The 26,368-nt window shown below is 35.1% G+C and overlaps 3 protein-coding genes across 3 annotated transcripts; 1 reads left to right on the plus strand and 2 right to left on the minus strand.

Moving 5' to 3' along the window:
- Positions 1–2,861: 2,861 nt before the first annotated feature.
- LOC18041955 lies at positions 2,862–4,527 on the plus strand. The gene has a single exon (XM_006434401.2). It carries the CDS (start codon positions 3,052–3,054, stop codon positions 4,222–4,224), a length of 1,173 nt encoding a protein of 390 aa, XP_006434464.1. The 5' UTR covers positions 2,862–3,051; the 3' UTR covers positions 4,225–4,527.
- Positions 4,528–18,878: 14,351 nt separating this feature from the next.
- On the minus strand, positions 18,879–20,461 carry LOC18042537 (neurofilament heavy polypeptide). The gene is made up of 2 exons (XM_006434402.2): positions 20,308–20,461; positions 18,879–20,197 (listed from the first exon to the last, which is right to left on the minus strand). The coding sequence occupies exons 1-2, from the start codon at positions 20,456–20,458 to the stop codon at positions 18,942–18,944; spliced, it is 1,407 nt and encodes a 468-aa protein (XP_006434465.1). The 5' UTR covers positions 20,459–20,461; the 3' UTR covers positions 18,879–18,941.
- A 1,089-nt stretch (positions 20,462–21,550) lies between these two features.
- Positions 21,551–23,158, minus strand: LOC18042538 (pectinesterase inhibitor 10). Its single transcript, XM_006434403.2, has 4 exons — positions 22,890–23,158; positions 22,685–22,803; positions 22,087–22,488; positions 21,551–21,866 (listed from the first exon to the last, which is right to left on the minus strand). Exons 1-4 carry the CDS (start codon positions 23,026–23,028, stop codon positions 21,798–21,800), a joined length of 729 nt encoding a protein of 242 aa, XP_006434466.1. The 5' UTR covers positions 23,029–23,158; the 3' UTR covers positions 21,551–21,797.
- Between the last annotated feature and the right edge of the window lie 3,210 nt (positions 23,159–26,368).

Consider the following 26,368-nt stretch of genomic DNA (forward strand, 5'->3'; position numbering starts at 1 on the left):
CTCACAGTCAAATGTCAGCCTTTTCTAGTTCTGGTATCTTTGATTTAACTAGTGGGCAGGCACGTTAATAATATTAAAAAGTCTAAATATTTCTTTTTTTAAATTGAAACCTTTCACGTGCAAGAATAGAATATCATTACAATTTTATATCTTCGGACGAATTAAATATGTTTCCTTCTTATGCGGGCTTTACTTGCGTAATAATCAAATTATTCATTATTGTTTGCGTTATGATTGCAAGTTATATATTAAAAATTCTTAATTTTGTAGTCTTGGTAATATAATAATTGATAAGTCAAAAAATTGATATTTGTGAAGGTAAAAGTTGAAAATAGAAATCATTCGCTGGAAAAAAAAAAAAGAAAAAGAAAAGAAAGAAACGAAAGAAAGGTTAGGTCTTTAGCTTGTTCCGTAATTTGTTCATTCATTATATTATTGTATATGAAATTAAGAAACATTGTGAAATGTTATCCCATTGGTTTCCTTGAGTCATTAATTTAGATAATATTTCAATGACTCCTAGGGGCTAGGGCCATCGTATTTATACACACGTTCAAGCATGCTCCATTTTATTTTATTTTTTTTTTCCATTGAATAATTAATTTGAGAGTTGGATGAGAATATTGAATAATTCTTTTATTTTATTAGCTGACAAGTTTGACCAAATCAGACTTCTTCCACGTATTGGAGAAAAGATTTCTAGGGACTAGGGACCTTCCATGTGCACTGCACCGGTACATTGAATTGAAGTCTTCGAACTAGAAGGATCAATAACCCTTATTTTGGACCAAAAATTTAATTCTGTTTGGAATCATTCACAAATAGAGTGAATTTGTAGTAGTCCCTTATTACAAGCACTAAATTGCTAATCTACTATCTACAACAAAAAGGGGGAAATTTATTAATGTTTCCACAACTCCTGTGTTGTATGTTATTTTTTTTTTTGACTCTATTAAAACTTACGTGAAAGTAATAAAATATGCACCGATATATCTTTATTACAATATTATAATAAGCTGCGAGTAACATATATAAACTCAACTTGTTATCTTTCAGTCATGAGATAAGTCACAGCTCAAATGAGAAAATTTTAGAATAATTAGGACAGCATAAAACAAGCAGGGAAAAAAATCTGCATAATAATAATAATAAACAAAATTTATTTTCTGTCTGCAGCATGCTTTTTATTTATTTTGGGAAAAAAAAAAAACATTATCACATTCTTCTGCTTTAGCTGTGGCTGACTGGCTGTCGGTATATTTATTATTTATGCAACAGCTGCCTTGAACTTGAACCAAACCCAAAGAGTCTATCAACTCAAGACCACACGTTTGATGATATGCAGTTGTTAGTTTTTTGATTAAGAAGACAGATTCTCTTCTGTCATATTCTAAGCTCGTGTTCTTATCACCTTCATATTATTAATTAATTAATTAATTAATTAATTTCTTTCTTTCTTATAGTTATAGATAATATGTTGCCATCAGAATCTATAATTGCCAGTCTTTTTGTTGGTAGCTGTCTTAATCATGTTTTTTTTTTTACAACTTCCATTATAATAATTTGAATAGTGTGCCCCGTGTAATGGAAGTTTGGGAAGACAAAAATTTTGAGATTTTAATGCCTTTATGTTATTTTGATTTTAAGGAAGACGAGGATAAGAAATTACCATATATACACACACGGGTTTTGGATAATAATACTTGAGATTTTGCTAATCTTGTGATAGAGTTGATGTTTCTTTCTAAATTATTAAGAGTCCCGTGGCCACATACTTTCACTCTATCAACTCTTTACCGCCTCAAAAACACTTGGAAGTTTGAATTTGTTAGTGTTCACTATTTTGAATAATAACATAGATTCAATATTTCTAATTTTTTTTTCTTAATACATATTGCGATTACAATTATTGTTCGTAAAAGGGAAAATATTTATTTATCTATTTGTCATTATTATTTATTCATTTATTTTTTGCAAAAAGACATATACGTTTAATGGTTGGGTTTAGAGATTTAAAAATGAAATATTTTTGTTTTTAAATCAAATTCTTTGACATTGGGATGCGTTCATTTGTTTTTGTCAATCCAACGAGTTTACAAAAACTTTGACAATGCAGTAACAAATATTTACTCTTCAACTTCAATAACATTATTACTCAAATGTTTAGAATAAGATTATGGTATTTTTAAAGATACTATACTCAAATTTTGGATATCATCAAATAACTTTGATACCCAAACTATATCTTAATATGATATGAACCGTTGATTAAAATATATGAAATAGATGAACTGATAACAAATTGTGTTTCACGAATCCATCATTAATTTTACAAATACCATAACTCATAAGTTCACAGCACAATGCAACACAACCAAAAATAATAATAATAATAATAAATAAATAAATAGAACTTCCAATTAAAAAACAAAAAACAAAAAACTGACATTTTACCATTACATAATGGCAATTTCAATTTTCGTCAACACAACAGCTTCTAGACGAAAGAATCAGACCGGGACCAATTCCGTCTATCCCCATTACGCGCCAACGTAGACTCAGCTGAACCTGCCACGTGCACATACAAAATGACTGCGTCTTAGCCATTAACGTCTCCGCACGTGTAACCCATCTGAAGACCTAGCACTGTTCATCAGACAAGGACAGCGCGTTTCCAACCAACGGCCCGGATCTCGTCACATCCCGCGTGTCCGCTACGTGTGCGCTGCGTGTAAAAGCTTGACACGATCTTTAATTTCACCAAATTTTGTAAAATTTTTAATTTATCGGATCACATGCAGAGAGAGAGAGAGAGAGAGAGAGATGAAAAATAATGAAGGCCAATTTTCTAATAATGGTAATAATTTAATTATCCGTTCCTTTCTGACCTTTCTCTTTTCAACCACCATAAAACGCGGTCCAAATATCCCCAATATAATGCCGTCTCCTTGCGTTAGGGTTTCTCAAAATTCATCCACCATCATTCTTTCTCTCCTTTAAAAAAAAAAAAATTCAAATAAAATATTTTTAATGTGAGAGAGAGAGACAGAGATGCCCGCTACTACGGATTCATCAGCAGCGGCTTCTTTCACCAACATCGGCCGTTCAATTTTGAGTCTCCGACGCGATCAGGTCCATTCGATTGAAGGGATGAATATGCAACACCACGACGCCGACACTGAGCTGGAATCCTTCCAGAAAAGAGTCACCGATCGCTTTCTCGACTTGTCGTCGTCATCTGACGAGTTGTTGACCCTCTCCTGGGTCCAGAAGCTTCTTCAGTCGTTTCTGATTTCGCAAGACGAGTTCCGTCAAATTCTATTTAGAAATAAATCGCAGCTGCATAAGCCGCCCATGGATCGGTTGATTGCCGACTACTTCGAGCGGAGCGTGAAAGCGCTTGATGTTTGTAATGCCATTCGGGATGGGATTGAACAGATTAGACAGTGGCAGAAACTCATTGAGATTGTGCTCATCGCATTGGATAACAAGAAGTTAATCGGTGAAGGCCATTTTCGTCGCGCTAAGAAGGCCATGGTCGATTTGGCCATTAGCATGTTAGATGAAAAAGAATCCGGTTCTGCTTTGGCCAACCGGAACCGTTCGTTTGGGCGAAACAATGTGAGAGACAATCTTCATAAGTCATTGGGTCATTTTCGATCGTTGTCTTGGAGTGTTTCGAGGTCTTGGTCCGCGGCTAGGCAGCTACAGGCCATTGGGAACAATTTGTCCGCTCCTCGAAGCCATGAGATTATGGCGACCAATGGGCTTGCGAATTTAGTTTTTACCATGAGTTTCGTTTTGTTGTTTGTAATGTGGGCTCTTGTGGCTGCAATCCCGTGTCAGGACCGCGGATTGCAGGTGCATTTCTCCATGTCTAGGCAGTTCTCTTGGGCGGCACCGATGTTGATGTTGCACGAGAGAATTATGGAGGAGTCGAAGAGAAGGGACAGGAGAAATGCTTCTGGGTTGTTGAGAGAGATTTATCAGATTGAGAAGAGCACTAGGCTGATGAATGAGTTGTTGGATTCAGCTCAGTTTCCGATCACAGAGGAGAAGGAGGGGGAGGTTAGGCAAAGAGTGCTGGAATTGTCGATGGTTTTTGAATCGATAAAGGGGGGATTGGACCCTCTGGAGGGACAAGTGAGGGAGGTCTTTCATAAGATTGTGCGTAGCCGAACTGAGGGTCTTGATAGTTTGGGAAAAGGGAATGGTCCTGATTAGTTTTTGATTCGGAAATTGATTATAGGTATCCAAATGTGAAAATTTGCAAATGGGGTTTTCATTTTCTCTTTCGGGAATGCCAGGATGATGAAGATGTAATTGAAGCTGGCACTGAGAATGCAAAAAAATAAAAATAAAAAATGTAAGGAGGAAAATTTTCTTTTGTATTTATTAGCATATATTGTGTAAAGAAAGTAGGATATGGAATTGGACCATCACAGTCCATGGTGCTGTTGTCCATCTTTTGTGTTTCTATTGTATAATCAAGTTTCTTAGTAAATTGCATCTTGTTTTTGTAGTTGATTTTTGTTTTCATACTTTTTCCAATTTTTGTTAATGATACATACAATTTTTTCTTTGAAAGAGCTAGATGCTATTGTAACTTTCTTATCACATTTTGTTTTTTAATGCAATGACAAGTTCCTCATGCTATCAGACGAGTCTCCGTTGTTTGTTAATCTTTTCTAATGAAGATGAAATCGGCAAATATAATGGTCCTCTGTCTTATTCATTTTCAGAATTTCAGTTACCTTTTGTGTTGAAAGAAGAATAAAGAATTTAATTTGAAATTCTCCTTTGGCTTAGATTCTGACTGCAATATATTTCATGTAAGATGGTGTTTTCTTTTCAATACAACAATGGCCAGTCTTAAACATTCCATTTTCCAGAACCTTTCAATTTTGCAGTTCAATTTCACAAGGCTCTGATTCAAAGAATCAATATTTTCCATTATTTGTTTGTGCTACTACTCCTTAACTAGAACAACACTTTGTCGCATTTTCTTACCTTTGATTTATGCTGTTGGAAAGTGTTTCCTCTTGTATCTTTGTTCAGCATCTTTATTACATTTGATTTGTGCTGTTGGAAGGCTTTGCCTGTTTATCTTTGGTCATTTCTAGGTAAGATTTAGACCTCAGGTAACATTAAATTGTTTATCCTGCTTACAGTAAAGCATTAGTTTGGTTGATTTCTGTGAGCTAGTGTTATTCAAACTAACAAGATGAGTATAGCCATAGTTGACATACCTGCACATTTGTGATTTTCTTGTGGTATACATAATTGCCAAGGCCAATATTACACACTTCTGTGTATGGCACCAGAAAATACCACGTCCAATTCTATGAAATATGAATTCAAATGTCAATACCAGGAAATTGGTTCAAGTTATTTTTGGAGTTGGCCTCACTGGCTTCAATATTTAATGTTAACTGTAGGCTTGCTCTATCGATAACACATTTCTCAATTACAAGATTGTGCCACTGGTGATTGTTTTCACGGTTATCAGGAGCCACTTCTATGCTTTTTCAATGGTTTCCCATAAATATCTCAGTTATTACGGTAATTGCCAGAAATTTCTTTGCGTGTCAGCAAGATGACTTATCTGCAGTCAAGAAAGAGCTGCATGGATACGCTTGTAAAATCTCTGCTCTACTAATTTCTTTTGTGGTGTATAAGTCAGTTGTTACTCTTGTTTCTGATCATCAAGAATCTTCTTTGCTATTGTTTTAGGCCATTCTTGATAGATTAAGGCATCTCTGCTGTACCCAGCTGGGCCAATATCTTAAATGCTGAATGGTTTTGCTCTTAGCCTCAAGTGGATCAAAATTTTTCTTCTAAGCACTTCCTTTCTTTATCTCTGATAGGTCAAGGGACCCTTATCCAAACAGAAGTTCTTTTGACCTGCATCATAGCAGCTGCACGGTTGGTGGAACATAACATCCCTGGAAAAGTTGCAAATTTGAGCCAAATTTTCGATGCAAATGGAGAGGCTGCCAAAGAAAATGGCCTTGGTGGTTACGGAGTTCGGTTTGTTGTCTTTCCAGGTTATGAAACCAAATCTTTAATTTCTGAAAGCTCTTGGTTTCTTTTCCTGGTCAAACTTGGCCCTTACTGTAAATGTCTTATCTAGTGAGAATTCGCATCTTCTACTCTGAAATAAATGTCTTGGCTAGTGAAGTTTAAAAACTACATAAAATTTAGCATGTGTCAATCTATATAATATCTGAACTCAAGCAAATAAAACTTTAAATCAATTAACTCATCAATTAAAATATTAAAGGCAGAAAGTGAAAGTAATTGCAGAAACTTGTCTTGAATACCATAACGCAATAGCAAATACATTACTCATAATAATTTCCTTCAGGGAATCTTTAAAATAAAAACTCAATACTAGGAAAAGAAATATTACGTCATTCATTTATGACATTTCATTAAATCAAAGCATTGCTATTTGAAGCTTGAGAGTCTTGAAATGTAAATGGAAATCCTGTTAAGTTTAACTTCAAATGAGATTAATCTCCCTCTGTTCGAAATGTTAGTGAAGTAAGAGAATGAATTTAAACAAAACATTTGTTTCGAATTGGTGAAATCCCTCTTGATTTATATATAATTTTTTTTTTCATTTTGCTTTTGAAAATACAAATTATTCTATATATACATATTTTGCCTTTGAAAATACGAACTATTCAATTGTAGCTTAGATAGGGAAAATATGTAAAGACTAATTTACTTATTATCACTGTCACAACCTAAGGCTTACAAATTGAAGTGCTCTACTTTGAAAACTCACAGAATTTCCAAAAACAAATTTTACGACTAATTATTTATCTGGGACAATTGATAATGTTTATTTTAAAAGTCACCGTAAAACTGAACTAGCCCTTACGGTAAAATTGCAAATGGAAGTAGTTTGCGTTTAGAGGTCTTTGCTGGTGCAAGCCTCTAAACACTTTTTAAACTATATAATAGGATAACCTGCTGTTTTTACCATCAGTTTATACAACAAAAAGATTAAATTAAAATGCAAGAGAAATAGAGTTAAGTAAATAAGAAAAATCTTTGAGAAGTCCGGTGAGGATGAATTTGCTATTAGTTTCTTCAAATATGAAAATTAGACCGGAGGGATCTTTGGTGAGCCAAAGATCAGCCATGGAAGATTGATCATCATCTCTTGTACGAGTGAGCTTAAATCCCAATTCAAGCTCTACGGTTGCTGCTGCTTCTTCTTCTTCTTCTTATTTTAACTGTTTTTTTTTTTAAATAGAAGAACGCCAAATGATTATGTTCTTAGTACTAAATGGAGAATCAAAATTAATACAATTATAGAAAAATTGTAATGCAAGGCATTCTAACACATTGAAGTCACAATTTGGTGGCATTGTTTCTGGTGTGTGAATAAGAGTAAAGCACATGTTTTAGTCAGATTTTGGTTGACCGATTGAAACCGATTGAAACAAATAAAATAGCTTAAGAGAGGAGGAATAGAGGGATGTGAAGCTGCCTTGTTATGTTTGATGCGTTCTCGAGCAGGTTGGCTGGGTGGTTTGAGTGTTTGATAAAAAGGGAAAAAAGATGTGATGAAAATGAAAATGAAGGTCACCAAACATGAGCTAAATATGTCCTTCTAAACATGAGTCGACGGTGGCTGATTACTCCACTCCAACGTTCAAGTTAGATTTTGAGTGATAAGTGGCACCTCAAGGTCAAATGGACCTTAAAGCTATCAACAATGGAGAAAAGTGTTTTGAGAAAGAAGATAAGTAAATAATTTTTCCATAATGAAAGTTGGTTACCAGTTGGAAGAAATCCTTGAGCTTTGTAAAATGTGTTTGAAGGTCATTTTAGATATTTTGGACACATGACATTTAGTTAATGGTTGCCCTCCCTCAAGTGAGGGCGTTTTTGTGTAATTTATAAGGTGGTCTCAAGATGGTGACAAGCTTAGGTTTGGGAGGCAAAAAAAACCACCAGCTGCCTTTTTGCCTCTTATTTTATACATGTGGTAACCTCTCGAGCTTGTGGTTCTCCTACCTTTTTGGGACACTGCAATAGGTAGCTTACGTGCAATTTTCTTATTGCTCATCTTAGGAATCTCTATTCCCATTGGCACCTCATTCTTAGCCAAAAGATAGATATTTTTTATTTCTCACATGATAGCATTCTATTTATTACACTTTTAATTTCATTAGATCACTAATCTCATTATTTATTTTGTTTTTTAAATTTTATTATTATGATTATTGTAATAAGTCTTATAATATCAATCCATATGAAAATGATCTTGATACTTATCATTAGATTACTTATTATATACACTTGCATATTAACTTTTACATCGTATCGAGCACACACCATCATGCACTGTTCACATGCGGCTCCAACCACCAAGATTCGATTTTTAAAAAAATACTGTTTGATGATGTGGAGTTTTCGAAACTGCCCTTTTTTTCGAGGAACTTATCTTTCGATTCCTGGTGAACTTTTTCGGCGTTCTGGTCAAACAACCTGCTCCTCGCTTTACAAACCATCTAAGTGGGTGCATCAAGAGAAATTATTCTAAAAGAATTTCTCCAAAAGAGCTAGGTTGATCATCCCAAACTGGTCTTGATTTTATTACAGGAAACAAACAATTAAGTATTCACTCAATTTCTACAATAACACACAAAAGAACTTTAAGCCTTTAAATGTGAACTAAAAGACTGTGGTCGGTGAGCACATGTGAATGTATGTACATGTTAGATTTATTTCTCACATTATGTGGACTGACATAAATCATTCTAATTATTTTCTATATTTTACCGAATTAATACGTGACTAAAGTCAAATATTGTTGAACAATTTTGACATACCCTGTACAGTAGTATATTATGGACAAGTATATCCTTAATTGTGTTATTTTCGCCCATAATGGGATGGGCAATTTTGTACTAACACATGAGGGGTCCCTGCACTCAACCGCTGTATTTAAGTAACTTCAGCCCATTGGGAGTTAACTGTTGGAAAAATGCATGAGTGCAGTGCACCTCTCTCTCTCCCTCTCCCTCTCCCTCTTTTCTCTCCCGTGAGTGTGTGTACAGCAAATTTTGAAGCAAGCCGATCCTTGAACTGAGGCAAGAGAAAGGAATTCAGAAGCTAGATCAAGCAACTAGCAACTCTCTTGAGGCTCCATAACAAGCTTTCAAGGTCGGATTCATGGGAGATCACGGTAATTTTCGAAATTCCCGAAAATATGTGTTTAATTTGGAAATGCACGATTAAGGGCATAAAGTTTGTGTTTGTTTCATCAATTGGTATCAGAGCCCATGGTTATGCGTTTCCTTGTAAACCATAGTTGTTTTGTTGAAGAAATCTCACTCATGGAATTTTTTTTTATTATTTTCGGATTTTTCGAATTCTTCGAATTTGGACATATTTCCTCAAACGGTTGTTAAATAATGCATGAGTGATGATTTTGGAGCAAAGATATAATTTTTTCGTGTTTTTTTTTTGTGGCCAAAATCGGGTTGGTATGGATGTGGATGCTGTAAATGTACTGTACAATACTGTAGCAACAGCCCGAGGTTGAAGATGATGGGACAATTTCATTTGGATCGCTAAATTTTGTGAATTGTCCCTATGGCCCAAAATCTTTGCAAACTTTTCGAAAGGGTCCTTCGAAAGGGTCCTTGACCGAGGGTCAACTATGTAAAAGATCAGTTTGGTCCCTTGAATTTTGAGAAATTATAGTATGGCCCAACAGTTTATTTTATTTTATTTACATTTTGGGCCAAAAGTTTTAATAGTTAAAACAGTAAACATAATTCTGAAAATTTTTCTTTTTAGTCCAAAATCCTTTCAATTTTGGCGATTTTTCAGAATTTTAAATTTTAAAATAATCCATCAGTTATTGAATCTTATGGGCATATCATTTATATATTTTATTGAGGCATGTAGATATTTTATTTGATTTAATATCTTGTTAATTTCATTTGACAAAATTTATTTAGCCTCAATTTTGTTAATATACGAAATATATATATGATGCAAAACTACAATTTAGAGTGATTGTGTATCTGCTTATCGTAGGACCAATCATGATAAATTATTTGGTGTTTTGCAATTGGTTGTCCATTTATAATTATGAATTATGGATTATGTGATGGATTATTATTGTTATTACCAAGATCCATACGGGTGATGATACTGCCCTGTCGGCAAATCACTACTTGGTAGGATGCTTGGGAAGATAAAGAGATTTGTTGAGTATTTTCTACTGAGTGGCTTAATTACCCTGTCGGTAATAGGTCAATGTTGGTGTTATATTCAACTTGTCTGCTTTATCTTTAGGTTAGTGCATTCCTATATTGTTAAAGGATGCCTAACATATTGTGTTGCTATTGGAGAAACTTAGAATGAGGAGTAATTGATTATAGCATGATTTTAGTTTTGCATGCTTGATAATTCTTTTGTTATTGCTTCCTCAGCTCTAGATATTCTCTCCTTTCTCCAAGTAGCCTCCCTCAAGAATTTAACTGGGACAAATTTTGAGGACTGGCGTGAGTCCATTTTGTTTTATTTGTCTACACTGAATAGAGACTTGGCATTAAGAGTTTATGAACCAGCCAAGCCCACAGATAAGAGCACTGCTGCTGAAAAAGTAGAGTGGGCAGCTTGTGATGAATCCAATAGACACTGTCTGGATACAATGAAATACACCATTGATAGAACAACTAGAGATAGCATCCCTGCATGTGATAAGGCCAAAGATTACTTGGCAGCTGTTGGAAGAACTTTTAAGAAGGTAGATAAGGCAGAAAATGGTAACTATCTGAGGCTGCTTGCTAACACTCAGTATGATGGTGTTTCTGGAGTGAGAGAGCACATCCTTAAGATGACCAGTTACCATAAGAAGTTAAAGGACATGGATGTCAATCTGCCTGATGACTACCTGGTCTTCCAAATCCTTGAATCCATTCCACCACAATTTGGCAATTTGAGAAGCCAATGCAATACTCAGAGAGACACTTGGAATATCACTGAGTTGACTGCTTATGTGGTTCAAGAAGAGGAATCATTGAAGAAGGGGAAATCTCACACTGTCATGGTGGCCACTACTCAAGAGAGTGGGAGTGTGAAGAAAGGCTCTTCAAAGGGCAGCAATAAGTTTTTCAAGAAGAAAAAGTTTGGCAAGAAAACTTCACGTGGTACTTCTTCTACCACTTCTGGTTCCACTTCTGAGAGCTTTAAGGGAAAGTGCCACTTTTGTAAGAAACCTGGGCACAAGAGAGCTGACTGCAGGGGATTCAAAGCATGGTTGGAAAAGAAAGGAATTCATAAGCAGGAGGGAGCCCAATGAAGGGGAGTTGATAGTTCACATGGGCAATGGAGTGACAACCAAAGTTGAAAGCATAGGAGTTGTCAGACTACATCTAGCCACAGGCCATGTTTTGGATCTATTAGATACAACTTATATTCCTTCTATTAGGAGAAACTTGATATCTGTATCTATTTTGGATAGATGTGGCTATACTTTTCATTTTGGTGATAGAAAAGTTTACTTATTCCGCAATTCAGAGTTAGTTGGTTCTGGCACTCTTTATGATGGCTTGTATATGATTGATTTATTTTCTCGTGCTGTTGAATCATCATCCAATGCTCATGTTATGCACGTTGTTAGCTCTAATCGTGTCAAGGTTGATGAAAATTCCTCTATTTTATGGCATAAACGGTTAGGTCACATTTCTAAACAGTGGATGGAGAGGCTTATTAAAGATAGCATTCTACATAAGTTGGATTTCTCTGATTTTGGCACTTGTGTTGATTGTGTCAAAGGCAAACTTACTGCCAAAACCAGAAAAGAGAGAACTCAGAGGAGTCAACAGGTGCTGGAGTTGGTACATACAGACATTTGTGGGCCATTTACTCCTATTGCCATTGGAGGTTATAAGTACTTCATCACGTTCATCGATGACTTTTCTCGTTATGGTCATGTTGAACTTCTTGCTGAAAAGTCTGAATCCTTATCTGTGTTTCAAGCCTTTAAGGCTAATGTTGAGCTCCAAAAGGGCAAGCAAATTAAAGCAGTAAGGTCAGACAGAGGTGGTGAGTACTATGGGTGATATGATGAAACTGGGCGTAATCCTGGACCTTTTGCTAAATTTCTTCAGGAATGTGGAATAGAAGCCCAGTATACAATGCCCGGGACTCCTGAACAGAATGGAATTGCTGAAAGGAGAAATCGTACCCTTCTTGACATGGTGCGGTGTATGCTGAGTAACTCCACCTTACCAGATTTTCTATGGGGTGAAGCCTTAAGGACTGCAGCTTACGTTTTGAATCAAGTACCTAGTAAGTCAGTGCCCAAAACTCCTTATGAATTGTGGTCAGGAAAGAGACCGAGTCTTCGTCATTTTCATGTCTGGGGATGCAGAGCAGAAGTGAGGCCCTATAATCCACAATCAAGGAAACTTGATCCGAAAATAATTAGTGGTCATTTTATTGGCTATTGTATCGGCTCAAGGGGTTTTAGATTTTATTGTCCTTCCCACACTACTAGAATCATTGAGTCTGATCGTGCCATTTATTTTGAAGATGATCACAATGGTGGGAGTTCTGAGCCTCGCAGTCTGACATTGAGAGAAGAACGTGTGGTTTTGCCTATTCCATCTTTTCCGACTTCTGCGATGGGATTACCACATATTGATGATTCTTCTGTTGATCCTGAACTTCATCATAATATGGAGCCCATGATTGTAGAGGATGATGGTACTGATGTGCCATTGAGGAGATCAGAGAGGATCAGGAGACCTGCAATTTCTGATGATTATGTTATTTACTTGCAGGAGCATGATTTTGATGCTGACTCTTCATCTGATCCTATTACCTTTCAAGAGGCCATCAGTTGTTCAGAATCATCATCTTGGATACATGCGATGCATGATGAGATGGCATCTATGTATTATAATGGGGTTTGGGATTTAGTTGAGTTACCAGATGGATGCAGACCAATTGGTTGCAAATGGGTTTTCAAAACCAAAAGAGATGCCAGAGGTCAGGTAGAGAGGTATAAGGCCAGGCTTGTGGCTAAGGGTTTCAGTCAAAGAGAAGGCATTGATTACACTGAAACCTACTCTCCTGTTTCTACCAAAGACTCTTTTCGTATTATCATGGCATTGGTAGCTCATTTCAATTTAGAATTGCATCAGATGGATGTGAAGACAGCTTTTCTCAATGGGAGCTTGTCTGAAGATGTATACATGGTGCAACCTGATGGTTTTGTTGAGTCTGGTAGAGAAAACATGGTGTGTAAGCTTAAAAGGTCCATTTATGGACTTAAACAGGCATCCAGACAGTGGTATTTGAAATTTCACGATATTGTCACCTCTTATGGGTTCCAGGAGAATGCCGTTGATCAGTGTATATACTTGAGAGTCAGTGGGAGCAAATATATCATTTTGGTGCTTTATGTGGATGATATCTTGCTCGCTGCTAATGACACTAATTTGTTATTTGAGACAAAGCAAATGTTGTCATGCAGCTTTGATATGAAGGATCTTGGTGAAGCCCATTATGTATTAGGGATAGAGATTCTTCGTGACAGACCTAGAGGAATTCTAGGTTTGTCTCAAAAGACTTACATTGATCGCGTTTTGAAAAGGTTCAATTTGCAGTCTTGTGCTCCTGGGAAAGCTCCAATTTCGAAAGGTGACAAAATTTCCAAGTCTCAGTGTCCCGATAATGATGTAGACAAAGCTAGAATGCAAACAGTTCCGTATGCATCCGTTGTGGGTAGCTTGATGTATGCTCAAGTCTGTACTCGCCCTGATATTGCCTTTCCAGTGGGAGTACTTGGAAGATACCTGAGCAATCCTGGATTTGAACACTGGAAGGCTGCAAAGAAAGTACTTAGATATTTGCAAGCCACTAAAGATTTTGTGTTGACATTTTAGCGATTTGACTATTTGAATATAGTCGGATATTCTGATGCTGATTTTGCAGGGTGCTTGGAAGACAAGAAATCCACATCAGGTTACATCTTTATGATGGCAGGAGGAGCTATATCATGGAAAAGTGTCAAGCAGACACTCATAGCTTCTTCAACAATGGAAGCAGAATATGTAGCATGTTTTGAGGCTACATGTCATGCTTTATGGATGCAAAATTTTATCACAGGGCTAGATTATATAGTGGCCGTACCGAGGCCATTAAAGATATACTGTGATAATTCTGCTACTGTTTCTTTTTCTCACAATACAGGGAGTTCTTCACGTTCCAAGCACATTGACATTAAATACTTGTTTGTGAGAGAGAAAATTGCTCTATCTTGTGTATCAGTAGAGTATATCCCTACAGAACTCATGTTAGCCGATCCACTTACTAAAGCTTTAGCTCCAAAGGTATTTAGGGAGCATGTGACGCATATGGGATTATTTCAATCCACTTATATATGCTGAGTCAGTGGGAGTTCTGGTTTGTATTATGAGTTGCAACTTAAATGAGCTTATGTATTACTCATTTTGTTATTAAGCATGCATGTTGTTATGTGAAATGGATATGCCATATATTGTGTACACATTTGGTTGCGTATGGCATTATATATATATATACTGAGGATATTATGGTCCGAGACATTTTGCTAAGTCTCAATATGGACATTAAAGATTGAAGCATTATGACTTAGCTTCAGTGTGCTTTCTTGAGACATTTTGATTCAGTCTCATTATGATTATAAGAAAGCACGGCTTCTGTGAGACATCTTGGTATTAGTCTCATTATGATTAAAAAGGAAGCTCGCTTCTCGAGACATTTTGTTATAGTATCATTATGGTTATAAAGAAGCGATGGTCTAGGAGACATATTGTTTTCGTCTCATTTTGCTAGACATCTGGACTTTATGGAAATGAGCATGTTGATCACATTGTCATGTTATTTCCATAATTATACTTGTATACTACTACATGATCACGTGTTTATAAGTGTCTTGTTATATGGAGCATCCTGTCGGTGCACATATGATTTGATATTTATGGCACATTTTGGACTTGTTTATGTTTTGGGTGATTGCTTGTATTTGACCTTTTGTTATAGTCACATATTGATTAATTCGGTTGTTTTCAAAATATTATTTTATTTTAAATTTATCATTAGAGTGATTTCTGTCGTCCAAGTGGGAGATTGTTAGATTTATTTCTCACATTATGTGGACTGACATAAATCATTCTAATTATTTTCTATACTTTACCAAATTAATACGTGACTAAAGTCAAATATTGTTGAGCAATTTTGACATACCCTGTACAGTAGTATATTATGGACAAGTATATCCTTAATTGTGTTATTTTTGCCAATAATGGGATGGGCAATTTTGTACTAACACATGAGGGGTCCCTGCACTCAACCGCTGTATTTAAGTAACTTCAGCCCATTGGGAGTTAACTGTTGGAAAAATCAGTGGCATGAGTGCAGTGCACCTCTCTCTCTCCCTCTCCCTCTTTTCTCTCCCGTGAGTGTGTGTACAGCAAATTTTGAAGCAAGCCGATCCTTGAACTGAGGCAAGAGAAAGGAATTCAGAAGCTAGATCAAGCAACTAGCAACTCTCTTGAGGCTCCATAACAAGCTTTCAAGGTCGGATTCATGGGAGATCACGGTAATTTTCGAAATTCCCGAAAATATGTGTTTAATTTGGAAATGCACGATTAAGGGCATAAAGTTTGTGTTTGTTTCATCAGTACATACATGTCTCACTTCATATACAGACAATAAATATGATGAAATGCAAAAGGATAAAAAAATAGACCAATAAGATTTAACGTCATTGACAACTCAAGGATAACAGCAAATTAAAGGTTCAAGAGTAGATATTTAACTTACAGATGAATAACCAGCTACTCAGCCGAGGAAACGTCTATCCACCATATCTGCTGTCTCTATACCAGGGGAAAAAAGAAAAGGAAAAGAAATTAATGAACTAATTAATACTCTTTTTTTTCCCCATTAATGGGCACAAAAAGCAGCTCAACCTTACAGAACTGCCAATATTGAAATCCTTCTATACTTGAACTTGGGAGTGGGAGTTTATCCCACAGATTTCTTGATATCCAGGTTGTAAAATAAAAATAGGAAAATGTCTGCATATATTGACAAAGAATTAGGGATGGCAAAAATCCCCACGGGGACGGGTACCCTCGGGGATTTTCCCCATTCGGGGAGGGTACGGGGATAATTTTATACCCAATTTTTTTTTCGGGGAGGGGACGGGGAAAATTTTTTACCCAATTTTTTATTCGGGGAGGGGACGGGGATGAGGTGGAATCCCCATCCCCTACCCATTTCCCCATTTTAATTTTTTATTTTATTTTTATTTTTAAAATTACTAATAAATAAATAACAAAATTATAAATATTGTTAAAAATAATAAATATCAAAATAGTTGTATGTTGGGAAAGTGGTCACCTTTTGCCGGGAATTAGTTGAAGAGTATTAATTGAAGTTTTCACCAACTGTTTATTGCTTTGATTATACTGGTAGTAGTTCTTCTACTAGATCTACAGGGGATTCTTATAAGAAAGCAACCAAATGGATGATAGGTTTTGATGATTATGTAAACAATGGAGATTGTGCAGTTGTTGCAGATGAATTAAATTCATATTTGGATGAGAAAGTTATACCTCGGATGGAAGATTTTAATATTTTGAGTTGGTGGAAGACAAATGCTAATAGGTATCCTACATTAGCTCGAATTGCTAGAGATATTTTGGCAATTCCAATTACAACAGTTGCTTATGAATCAGCTTTTAACACTAGTGGTAGAGTTGTGAGCCCATACCATAACAGACTTCATCCAAGCACATTGGAGGCCTTAATGTGCTGTCAAAGTTGGTTACGAGCTTACAATAGCGGTATGAGTTTATTTTAATATGATTAATTTAAAATCGAAAATAAAAAAAATGTATTAGACTATTAGTTATTCGGGGACCGGGGACCCTCGGGGATCCCCTGTTATTATTCGGAGAGGGGATGGGGATTCTCTCAAGCAATTCTGACGGGGACGGGGAGGGGACGGGGACATATGTAAAATATCGGGGATGGGTATGGGGAGATTGGTCCCCTCCCCTCCCCTCCCCATTGCCATCCCTACAAAGAATAAAGCTTTACTTTGCAAACGATCCCCCCAACCGCCGGATAAATCGGCACTCTCTAAAATATTACGAAGGATCTGTTCATAATTTAATCCAAGAACAGTCATCGCCACCTAAGAAAAGCAACTGTGAGAAATCGAATTTAATTACTCCGGCATAAGTTGAAAAAATTTTTTTTTTAAAAAGGCACGATCTATACCTGTAGCTTGATGACTTTAATTCTACTTTGCTCATATAAAATAAAAGCACAAAACAAATAACAAAAAGATCAATAACTTGAGATCTGCAAGCAAAGATTGTTCATTCTTCACGACACTATTATCAGCGTCTCCTGCAGCAGCAAAATTCTTCCCACAGTTACAGGAGCAAACAGTAGCAGCTGGCAATGGCATCACCGCAGAAACATGAGCCAACGCTGAATTACGACGACCAAAAGCAGCAGTCATCGCAGACATAGTCAACAACCAAAGAAGACTGCACCATCAAGACCACAGGACCGGGAATCCTCCACCGTTTAGTGACAGATTTTTCTGAAAGATTCGATTTTGAACTCGAGCAGGCAACAACCGCGGTACTGTAAGCAGATTTTGTAAAGCTTTCAACTTTAACGCCTTCGAGCCTGGTACTTGCCGTAAATTTATCGAATTTGATGGCCAGTCCGCCGGGTTGGTGGCAGCGCAACTTGTTTTTCCACTTTGTTGAATAAAGCAATGAATTTGCTTTCAGTATTGAAGCCGTTGCCATTGAAATGATAATAACAAATATCAATCGATATAGGTTTTTCGAATGTCATTCAAGGTCTGATTTAATAATTATGATCTGTTAGGCCTCTTTGCCCCCAAGGTCGCTTCTTTTCCAACTTTGTTTTTGAACGACAATAGCAGAATTATTTAGCCCTCCACGTGGAAAATCATTTGGCAAAATTATTTTGAGAATTATTTTATGGATTTTTCATGTTGTATGAATTTTTTGGAATGCTTATAATGAAATTGTTGTAGACCTTAAATTTAATTGTTTTAATCTCTACCATTTATTTAATTTAATGAATAAATAATTAGTTAATTAATAAGGAATAAATAACTTTTAAAATACAGTTTGATGAATTTAAATTAAATGGAAAGGTTATGAATTCAACGAGGAAGGCTAAAGGCTTGTGCTCTAATACGACTCCTCTTATCCTTTTTTTTTCCTTTCTAATTTCTAAATAATATTTTTAACATGTGTGTTAACTAATTACAATATTTTTAAAGAATTAACATTTGTTCATTAATACAAATATTTTACGCGTTGATTAAAATCGAATGATGTGCATTGTTACGTTATTGATGTTGTAATTAAAAAAATAAATTATAAAATGACCCTTGTTTTATACTTAATATAACTTCATATAAGTAAACTTAAGGAGATTATTATTATTTTATAGTTTTTTTTTAATTCTTTCATGTTAAATGACGTGGCATGTGACATTCTCATTTATTGAGAATTTTTACAAAGTTTCAAATGTATCAATTACATTATCTTAGTATTCACTTTGTGAATGTCATAAAAACTAAGATCAAATTGAAAATTGAACATTGAGAGCATTTGATGTTTTATTGTACAAATTATATTTTGGATAACATATGTGTCGAAACTATTTATAAGTACTAACATGCTGAAACTAAATGGATTAATAATGGTAACAGGATGATTTCAAATTTTCAAATTGTAAGGCTGGTGATTCATTCAAGTTACTCGACTTATATACACATGAACTGTCGTAATCATTTGGGCAAATGACAAACAATATACAAGGAAATGCAAGGAACTGAAGCAGCTAATCTATCTTTTCTTAGCTCTAATCAATTGGAAAACAAGCACTATAAGAGAGACAAGAAGAGCTGATCCTGCGACAACAAGAGGAGGACAAACCTTACTCTTTTTAGAAACATGCTTCTTCATTTGTGCTGCCGCCGCCGCATCCTCACTGATACCTTTCTGCTTCTCCAATTCTTCAGATTCTTGTTCATCAGGTTTTTCTTCAGATGGCTCAATTTCATTTGGCTGAGGAGTTTCTTCTGGCTCAGGTACTTGACAGGGCTCTTCAGGTTTTGTCAATTCTTCAACTTCTTGACAGGGCTCCTGCTTTCGTAAATCTTCGGGCTTTTCGGTTTCCATTCGATGATGATCTTTACTAGCAGTGTGTTTCTCTTCAACTTGAGTAGATAACGAACCTTGATCATCTCCAGATTCGATTGTTTTAGCCATCTCAGGGCCAGGAACATGTGCTTCAAATCTTGGCTCTGGTGCTTTTTCTTCAGGAAGCCTTTCTTTCCAAGTTTCTTCAGTTTGCAATGGTTCCGTGATCTTCGAAATCTCAGCTTCCCCGTCAGGTTTTGAGGATACAGTTTCAGTTCTTCCTGGTGATTCCTCCGCAACCCGTTCATTTTCTTCCTTGCTTTTAACTTCAGGCCCTTTGGATTCTTCCCGAATTGTCTGTTCGACTCTTTCAGTTTCTGCCTCGGCTCCATTCTCCAATGGCCTGGATTCCCCTCCGTCAAATTTTTCTTCAGCTCCTTCTGTTTTTCCATTTTCAGGAATCTCTTCAGCAGCTGATTCCGTTGTTTCAAATTTTCGCTGATCATTTGCTGGTTCCTCAGCCTGAATCGGATCCTGCTTTTCTTCAATCTTCTCTATAATTTCTTCCTTAGGCGCCGACTTATTCGTACCTTTCTCGGGAACCTCATCAGCCGCAACTGGTTTCATTTCAGGATCCTCTATTTTATCAATTGCTTCAGGCACCCCTCTATCTACTTCCTCTTCCTTCACTTCCTCAATCACAATCCCAGAATGTCCTTTAACTGACTTGGGCATGAAAATTGTCAAATTTGATGTTTCTTCATTAAACTTGGCCTTAACTTTATCCAAAATCACCCCATTTGGTATCTGAAAAACTTTCCTGAAGGCCATGATTTCCACCTCTTTTTTCTGCACAATCCAACCCATCAACACCATCTCTTGCACCGGCTTCTTTCCACTAATTGCAATTTTATCTCCTGCTTCATTTATCATAATATCGATATTCTCTCTTCTGAAACCTGCATATGCTCAAAATTTAAGAGTAAATTATCTCATTTACCATCAATTTATACAACAAAAAGATTAAATTAAAATGGAAGAGACATGGAGCCAAGTAAATAAGAAAAACCTTTGAGATATCCGGTGAGGATGAACTTGCTGTCAGTTTCTTCAGACACGAAAATTGGACCGGACGAATCTGTGGTGATCCGAAAATCAGCAATGGAAGTCTGTTCGTCGTCTCTTGTACGAGTGAGCTTAAATCCCAATTCAAGCTCCATGGCAGCTACTGCTTCTTCCTCTTTTTTTTTTTTTTTGGAATAAAAGAAATTCAAATGACTATGCTCTTAGTAATGTATGAGAAACAGAATTAATACGATTATAGAAAAATTGTGGTGCAAGGCATTCTAACATGTTGAAGTCACTATTTGGTGGCATTTTTGCAGGTGTGTGAATAAGAGTAAAGCACATATTCATTGCTTCTTAGTGTAAAATTTGAGGTGGTTTCAAAGTCGGTTACTTCTAACTGTTTTTGGCCTTGGCGGGAAGCAACGGCATTTTGTTGACACTAAAACGTGAAATTGCAGGTGAGGTGCAAGTGGAGCACCAAAATGTGTCCCCGCTTGGGATAAAAGAATATTTCCTTAATCAACATATATATATAGCCACGAAATGTTAAAAGTTATTAACTTTGACAACAAATTTGATATGTAAGAATTTTACTTTCATTAGTTTCTTATCAGAGGAAGTAACATTATTTTTGGATTTTAAATTATCAAGTAACGAAAAAAAAAATTAACTAAACACTTTAATAATTGTGATTTTAAGATTGATTTTAGAAACCCCTATATACTATTGAACCTCATGTGAAAGCAGCACGACACTATTCTTGCTGGGCTCGTACCATCTACGATTACGGCCAATCTGATCCAATTGAAATCTCTATACAGCACTTATTTGGTCATCAAGAAGCTGTCTTTGAATTTATAAAATGAGGAGTTTGCTATCTTACCCTAAGGTACAATCCTCTCACAAATTTGGTCATGGGTCTTACTTGGACTTACGACCAGATGCTGTTCATATGAGAGGAGAGGACTGCACCTTGCGGATGTTGTAAGGTAGCCCTCTCCCATAAAATGGTTTTTAAAAATGGAAGTGAATCTGGTTTCTTCCGCCATAAGAAGATTTAAAGCAATGCAGAAAAGGGACCTCTTTGCCCAACAGGTCACCCTTGGAACTTCAAATTTAAAATTTTCATCATTAATTCAATTTAAAAAAAAAAAACAAAAAACAAAAAAGTTATGCAAAGAGGTGGGGATCAATGAAGAACAAAGAGAGTGAAAAAGAAAAAAGTAAGTACTTGATTGCATGGGCAAAATTAAAGATCAAAAGTGAGAAATGATTCCAAAGCAAGTGCCAGAGAGAAAAAGAGCATCGCCAGTCACCATAAACACAAATTATGGTACATATAATCATCACATTTAAAGCTACTTTAACTCTCTAATTACCACATTACTTTTTTACTGCATCCTCTTCCTACTTAATAAATAAAATATTTTCTACTTTTTACACAGGCGAAACGGCCTCCATTAATTTCTCTCTTGAGTCTCAGCCTCTTTTTTACATCATCAGGAAAACTGTAGAAAATAGGAGGACCAATAATTGACTTGCTAGTATCCCAACCTCCACCTGCAATTCCACCCACCAAATCAACACACCATTAAAATCATTTCACTATTATTTTATATGTGTATGGCCAAGTGAACCAAAATGATAAATGAAATACACACACACACACACATATAAAATCATGACTTACATCAGCATCAAATTGGAAAATTTTAATTTCAAACTCTTACTAAACATTATGTGCAAATCCACATTTTTATAAAACCCAAAACGTTCTCACCTGATTCACATGGCCTGAAGTGGGCAAAGGCCGTATAGTAGCAGAATCAACTTCACCAGTAGGCAGAGGAACGGCGGGGTTACTGTTAATGAACGGAATGCCGCTGCCTTTATCCGGCACCGTCCCTGGAGAAGTGGCAGCAATCATGGGTGCAGGAGTTGGGGAAAAAGCCTTTTCATGAGGGCGGAAAGGCCACGGATAAGATGGAGAAGACGACACAATGCCTCCGGGAGCCGGCGTCGGAGCCGCCATCATCGGAGGTTTTTCCGTTGAAGGGGTTGGTGACGGAGTTGAAGAGACAGCAGAGACTTTTATGGAGAGCTTTTGTGAGCTTTTATTGCATGTTTGAAGAGAGCCGTTGTTGAATGTGAAGTAGAAAAATCCACGGCGTGATGGGTGCCACTAATTAATTTGCATACATTATGAGCAAAAATTTTAAAAAATTTTAAAAAGTTAGTAACAATTTTGAGACATTTTTCAATGTACCCCACGTAAAAAAGAATGCAACTAGAACATGTTTCCAGATCCAGAAAAAAAAATCATTTTCAAAATTTCCATGTTTTTGTTTCAAAAACAAGATTTGAAGCTAGCTAGTTACCGTATAGGAGGTGGAATTGGGCTTGGTGAGAAGAGTAGCTTGAGAGAAATTGCAAAGATTGAATGCATTCTTGTTCTTGAAAATGTAGAGGTTGGAGTTATTAAACTTGTGTTTGAAAACTGAGAAAGAAATTAAGAACAGGACATGTTAGTCATTGCTAATTTGGATCACATAAAAAATGTTGTTTTGTTTTCAGATTACTTACTGATTGTGTCTCCTACATGGACACTGGGGTTCTTCCACTCTGAAATTCCATCAACAAAAATTGTTGCAGATTGAGCTTGTTGTGAGAGAAGGAACAAAACTAGGAAGATTGGAAGCATGGATGAAATGTCAAGCTTCATGAACTGAAATGATGAACTAATGAAGTGAAATGATGAAGAGGGATGATTAAATCAGAAGGGTTTATGGCTTTTATGCACTTGTAATGGCTCTGTCAAAGCTTTTAAAAGAAAAAGGGAATTCTGAAAATTGAAAAATGTGCATTAGTTTTTTTGTTTTTGAGGGGAGACCCTGCAAACTGTCAGACTTTGTTTGAATGGATGACAGACAATGGATATGGGAGATTGTGTGATTTCATTTATTTTAAACAGTAAAAGGTGGCATGATTTTGTTTGCTGAAAAACTTTACAAAAAACAGTAACAATAAAGAGAATGAAATTAGTATTTATAATGTAATGATAAAAAAAATTGATAAAAGATGATGGGGATTATTATTCTAAAATGATTAGCTAGTTCTTTGTGATTATCACTCTGCAGTCTTTATTTACATCAATTTTTAATTTAAATAGTTTTTTTTTTCTTATATGGAGAGGTGAATGAGTGTGGGGAATCTAATTTTACTTTCTTTGATGAAATCTTTAACTTTTTAATTTGGCCCATTTAGTTTCTTTAATACTTTAATTTGTTTAATGAAGTGATACGCATACTTTTTATTTTGATGTTTCAAACGAATAAAATCTCACTATCTTCTGTAATTACATTGTGGAATTGAAACCATAAATTTATCTATATTAAACAAGACTCAATACGAAACCCAATACAAATATATATATATAAAATACTTGCAAAACCAGTTGTGCTACGAGTACAGTAGAGTATGGATACTTATTTAAGTTGTGTATTGGGTTGTAACTTAGCACATTAAATTTGTTATATGAAAGTTGAAACCTTATATATACTTTTTTTTAAGTATGTTATACACAGATGTTACTGACATTACATCAGACATTACAATTAATATTTACAATCATATTATATAATTGAGACCACCACCATATATTGACACACTGAAGCACTTGTCCATATATTTTAAACCATATGCTCCACTCAAATTTCGTAAGAAAGAGATTGTCTCCACTCAATTATATTGATAATTGAGGGAGTACTGAAATTAACCCCCATAAAGCTCTTATGGAAGCTCGAATCCTTGCATTCAACATTGTAAGTGCAAGGATTCTCCCATTGAACCAAAGGTCCGTTGGTTGAAAAACTTATATATACTTACATGTGCGTGCATATGCTCGTTTAATGAAAGGTACAAAATGGTAGAATCCCTTGAAAAAATATTGCAGAATTAGAAATTGAAACATTTTTTTTTTCCAATAGGAATTATCACTTGAGATATTCCGCTGGTAGCTAGTCAAGGGTCAGTAAAATATAATATGTTAACAAAATATATCAGTTATTAAGATAACAAACTGCAAATGCTGGATCTGGAGAAGCTGGTGTAAATAACGGCAGGGCCGAATCATACGAAGACAAGGATTTTAACGACAAAAAGAACAAAAAGAAAGAGGACTAGAACAGGGACATAAAGAACTTAGGATACTTAAAAAAACAATCTTGGAGGATTAGAAGACAAAAAGAAAAAAGCTTTCTGGTATAGTTCCTCCCCCCTTTGTTATCTCCCAAATCATTGTTTCAATGACAATCAACAAACTTTAGTATTGGCCAAAAAGATAGCTAAAAAAAAAATAAAAGAAAAAGAGTCTTAAATAGAATAATTACAATGAAATTACAAAGAAAAAAAGAATGACGTGGTAAGTCTACCTCACCTAATATCTTTTTTTCGATCTATAGTTGGCTGAACTGCATACAAAACATAATCAATTGCAAAATTGAAAGTTTTCAGGTAATATTTGATAATCTGAGTAATACTAAAGAAAGGGGAATAGTACAAATACATGGCTCGCCATTCAACAGCAACGGCAACAGCTTTACTACAAATTGCAGCTTTCGAAGTGAGAAGAATGTCAAGACAAGTACTAAAAGACAAAGGAATAGTGACAAGAGTGCTTCCGGGAAGCAGATAAAAGAAACTAGTGATAGATAAATAAATATTTGCAGAAAAGATATTAAAAGCCGTTGAGTGGATAAAACGACAGAGATAAAGCGCCTGTTGCCGTTGCTATTTCATTTTCAATGTCGATACGAGAGTGCTCTCTGCTGCCAGTCTCGCTCTCTCACGCTCGCCACTTGCTACTTCGAAACCCTAACCTTCAATCCTCTAAGCTACCGTTTATTTTTTGAATTGGATTGGAAATCTTGGAGAGTGAGATTCTTAGGATTGAGAGTGTAGAGTGAGAGTATGTTGTTTACTTACACTAGAATGGAAGTATAGAATAGAGATCAGAATTCAATTTATCTGTTTATTTTATCTTGGATTGAGAGTAAATAATTTCAAATTATAATTTTATCTTTATTTAAAGAATTATAGTTTTTAATTACAAAACTAATAAAAAATATATTTAATGAATAATATTTATTTTATTATATTTGTAAATTTATTATAATTATTAATATTCTTAATTATGAACAATAAATTATTAATTTTAATACAAAATGAAACCTTATTTTATTTAATATAATTATATTAAATTTATTATTATATAAAATAATAATATAATATTATTTAGTACAAAATTAATATTTTATTAGAATAAACTATTTATTATTATTAATATTAAATAAATATAGTACTATTATTTTTAAAATAAATATAATAATATTATATTTATTAATTCTCTATTAATATAATAATATTATTTTAAAATAATTTTAACTTAGAATCAATGTAAATTATTATTTAGTTAAATATAATATTATTATTCAAATAAATATAATAATATTATTCAAATAAATATAATAATATTATTCAAATAAATATAATATTATTTATTTTATTTTATTAATTATAAAATATTAAATTAAATTAAATTAAAAAAATAAAAAGGTAAAAAAGAGAGAGGTGGGAGTGGGAATTTTAAATTAAATTAAATTAAAAAAATAAAAGAGTAAAAAAGAGAGAGGTGGGAATCCACTCCCTGGGAGTCCCACTCCCACTCCCTACTCCAAAAATGAGTGGGGCCCACGGAGTGGGATTCCCACTCCCTTCCTATTTTAAGGAAGTAAACGCTAGAGTGGAAGAAATCCACACTCCTTACTCCCACTCTAACCAGTAAACACAGCCTAAATATTAATAGTTGCCATTTAAGATGCCTTTTTTTTTTTTTGGCGCCTATTGAGTTTTTCATAGCATTTCTTTGAATTTCCTATAAATTTCCCATATTACAGACATAAAGCTTACCATGAGGAATTTTATTATTTAACAAAAAAATCCTGAGAAAAATTGTGGAAATAAAAACATGGCTAATAATAATATGTTGGCAGGTAATTTTAAGT

Source organism: Citrus clementina, unplaced genomic scaffold, assembly GCF_000493195.1.
Source record: "Citrus clementina cultivar Clemenules unplaced genomic scaffold, Citrus_clementina_v1.0 scaffold_5, whole genome shotgun sequence".
Taxonomy (NCBI): Eukaryota; Viridiplantae; Streptophyta; class Magnoliopsida; order Sapindales; family Rutaceae; genus Citrus; species Citrus x clementina.

Coding starts and splice junctions, on each gene's coding strand:
- LOC18042537 (XM_006434402.2), bottom strand. CDS start 20,458: ATGGAGCTTGAATTGGGATTTAAGCTCACTCGTACAAGAGACGACGAA. Junction 20,198..20,307: donor CCTCACCGGATATCTCAAAG/GTTTTTCTTATT, acceptor GAGCATATGCAG/GTTTCAGAAGAGAGAATATC.
- LOC18042538 (XM_006434403.2), bottom strand. CDS start 23,028: ATGAAGCTTGACATTTCATCCATGCTTCCAATCTTCCTAGTTTTGTTC. Junction 22,489..22,684: donor CCAATTCCACCTCCTATACG/GTAACTAGCTAG, acceptor CAAATTAATTAG/TGGCACCCATCACGCCGTGG. Junction 21,867..22,086: donor CTTCAGGCCATGTGAATCAG/GTGAGAACGTTT, acceptor GTGGAATTGCAG/GTGGAGGTTGGGATACTAGC.
- LOC18041955 (XM_006434401.2), top strand. CDS start 3,052: ATGCCCGCTACTACGGATTCATCAGCAGCGGCTTCTTTCACCAACATC.